At 44.2% G+C, this 3,504-nt stretch overlaps 1 protein-coding gene across 1 annotated transcript in view; it reads left to right on the forward strand.

The window, feature by feature from the left end:
• Nucleotides 1-524: 524 nt before the first annotated feature.
• CAMSAP3 (calmodulin regulated spectrin associated protein family member 3) overlaps nt 525-3,504 on the forward strand; it is a gene marked incomplete in the record, with an annotated part of 1,204,937 nt that continues 1,201,957 nt past the window's right edge. Inside the window, 1 exon segment of the mRNA XM_044084445.1 lies at nt 525-1,262. Within this exon segment, the coding sequence (XP_043940380.1) occupies nt 1,115-1,262 (148 nt within the window).

A 3,504-nucleotide genomic window follows, 5' to 3' on the forward strand; every position in this document is an offset into this window, starting at 1 on the left:
AATACTACTGGACGTCCATTATGGATGGTGAAATCCCCACCCCACCCCCAAATTGTGAGGTATTGCAAAACGTTACAACACGAAGTGTTCAAAAGATACTCACTGACGTACTGAAACACCTGCCATCCGCGGCTACGTGTATCACCTTATAAGAACAGTTCATTGTTCCTATGTTTGTTTTGGCCGTCTTTCATTGATTCAGTTATCCAAGAGGAGAAACGTAAAGCAAAATGCATCGTTGTACTGCAGTGTATTTACTGTTGGTAATTCTCAAAGGAAAATACTTCTTAAACATGAACAGTGTATGTGTGAATACTATATATAGTACACGTTACACACCTGATGTTCCGGATTCTCATTCCTGAGTATAGGCATATAAAAACCTAACAGCAGTGGGGAACCAATACGACCCCACATACTTTGTGACAAACAACAGTCACCAACTTTTTTCTTCTTAGACCAAATGGTCTCTGCTGGTCCAGCTGCGGATAAATTACCTGAAGCGACAGGTCCCGCCCCTAACCACTTGAGTGACAGACATCGCTTGGATCATGTGGGGCAAGAGCACCTGAGTGGTGTTTGTGAGAGAGTGCAAGAGAGAGAGAGAGGGAGGACTGGCAGTAGGAGCCGGGAGCGTTGTTGTATGAGGGAGCGGCTTGGCAGCAGCGGGATCAGGCGACAGTAATCGCGGCAATTCGGAATTATACTGGCAGAACTAGTCGTAGCACCAGTCTTACCAGCAGCTTTGCTGAGCTCAGCTCTCCCCTCCCCCATCACTGCCTGCCCTTGGCTTTGGATTCATACATTGCATTACATTCTGTCCTTAGTGGATCATTTAGTGTTATTTGTTGGACTGCTGCAGTTGTGCCTGTTGTTGACTAGCTGCTTCATTTGGATGGCTGCTGCTTATTGTTGGGGGTTATTCTCTGTGTTGGAGTGACCCAGTTCTGCTGTGGTGGGCGTTGGATTACGTTCTTTTGTGTAGCCGGGTGGTTTCCAGTTTTCCCTTTTACTGCTGGCCTTTATCGCGATCTGCTTTGGATCAGAGACCTATTCCTTTTTGGTGTTTGTAGCTACAGCCCCCATGGACTAGCCCGACTGCGGCGGGCCGCCGATGGTGGATGTAGGTCCGTCGGTACCGGTGGCGATGCGGCGTTCGTTCATGGTGCCAGAGATCCGACCTTTGGATCAGTATGACGGCAGCAGGGCCAAGGTGGCAGCCAGCGTCAGCTGGCTTTTGTCCTGCTCCTATGGCTCACCTGGTAAGTGTTGTGATTTCTTTAATTATTATGCCAAGCCTACAGAGCAGCGCTCTGGGTATGTGTTTATCTGCTCTGCTTTGGCGCATCATGTAGCAGACATGTAAATGGTTTACTGGATGTGTGAGTGGATTCAGAGTTACTCTGGATGGTTCGCACCTTGCGTCTTCCTATCTCCAGCTGTGGATATTGTAGATGTTTCATTGTGTATCTGAGGCTGTGTACTTTAATAGGTCTAACAACACCACCAAATGATATGAAGTGCTGTGATGATGATTTTTTTTTTGACAGGGGAACATTTTGTGTGGAAGTGGCCCTTATGTGCTGTTTACCGCCCGTGTTTTGACTCTGTACGTTTGTTAACGTCCAGGACAGTCTGGAGTTGTAAACGTGTGCATGTGTGAGTGGTGTACGTCTCCATGTTCATACATGTATGTAATGTGGTGTGTACTAATATATACGCATGTGTGTTTGTGTCATAGGCATGGCCACTCTCAGATCGGGCTTAGACTGCTAGCTGCAGGTTCAGGGGTGGCTGAGTAAACCTGGTGTGGTTCTTGGTCCTCTGTTTTAGTAGCACCGTCGTTTTTATCCGGGTTAGATTTGTGAGGGAGCCTTTGCTTTAGATGCAGTTACGCAAGGTGCTGGTAAAGTCAGTAATAGCTTCTCGGCTTGTTGTTTTTAGGTATCTGTTATGGTAAAAAAAGCTGTATATCCATTAACAGCGATGAGTGTAAAACGTAGCGTGAGAGGTGGTTGGGCTGTTGTTGGGGGGGGGGGGGGGGTACAGGCAGCAGTGCTTTCATTTCAGTGTATTGTTAAGGTGGAGTTGGTCTAGTCTTTCTTGTTTCAGAGCACTTGTTATTGATATGTAAATAGTGTAACCGAGCCGCACTGCCAAGCCAGTTCTGGGCAGTGGTCATTTAGGCTGCAAAATTGTCTCACCTGGAAGTGGGGTGGGATTACTTGGTTGTGTTGGATGAGCAGTCATGCTGTTTAAAGCAGATTCTTTAGCTCAGCCGTGTGTTCCTTTGCAGTCAAATCATATGTAAACTGAAGCGAATACACTTGGCTTTCACGCACCTTTTTGGAAGGGCAGTGAATATCTGCTGAAAGTGAAACATTATTCCTGAAAACTGGATGGTAATAATGGGCCGTTTGTCTCCTAAATCTGAATAGGCTGGCAGAAGCCTGTGATTGTGGCTCCCTGCTATATGTACCTGTAGTGGTGATGTAATCCTTTTTTAGAGGAGGTCTGCAGTCTAAATGTTTGACCACATTCTGTCTGTGCAACTATAAGCTTTGGTTTACTTGCCCTCTTTGTCACTGTACAGCTGATGCAGTGGTCAGTTAATCTAAGCAGTCTTGTGTAGCTGATCTCCTGGGTTTGCATATTCATACTTTCATCTTTACACAAATGCTTAAAACATTTTTTTTATGAATGCAAAGGTATGTATAGTACTACAGAGATTTTGCAGTACGTTTTATATTTTACATTTATATGTGCATGTTTTTGTCGGTATAAAAATTCCATGCCTGTTTGTGTCTGGAGCCTACAATGTATATTGCAAAATGTATATTTTGTGAGGCATTTAGTTGTGCATTGCACTTTAGCCAACAGCTGAAGTGAACAGAGTTTTTTTAATATATGAAACAATTAATAAACATAAAGCAGAAAATGTCAGTGCTGTCCTCTGCCAACTGTGACCAGAAAGAGGTAATGCTTTTTAACAATGAGTTAACTCAGCTACTCTGCACAAAAAAGGTGGAGATGAGCAAAATAGTGTCATGAATGCTTTTGTAGTTTGTCTGCAGTAGCGGTTCATAATTCACTGTAAGGAAGAAAATTGTATCCACTTGCTCGGTTTCGTAGACTGTGAATCTTGCCCTCATAAGTACTCATTAATCCCATGACTGAGGCAAGGCTTAGTTAAATGCCTGAGACTGATAACGTGCTGTGTACCTAACTGTTACTTAATCTGACTAAAGAAATGGATGGGTTGTAAATGGCAAAAATAGTTAGCCTGCACAGGAAGGTTGTTTTTTTTTTTTTTTTTCTTCCCTAAATGCAGGAAGGGCAGAGTTCTAAACATCCACATCCTGGAGTCTTAAGCACAGCCACCAGGGTCTTAGTGTAGCCGCATTTTATATTAGAAGGGAGCCAACAAGCATGAATCATCTTGGCTGAAAAGTCAACTTCAAACCGAAGTGGGAAGCCAACTGTTCAAAAAGCTAGCAAGGTCTT

The sequence above is a fragment of the Protopterus annectens genome, chromosome 9.part0 (assembly GCF_019279795.1).
Source record: "Protopterus annectens isolate FY-2018-M chromosome 9.part0, PAN1.0, whole genome shotgun sequence".
Taxonomy (NCBI): domain Eukaryota; kingdom Metazoa; phylum Chordata; order Ceratodontiformes; family Protopteridae; genus Protopterus; species Protopterus annectens.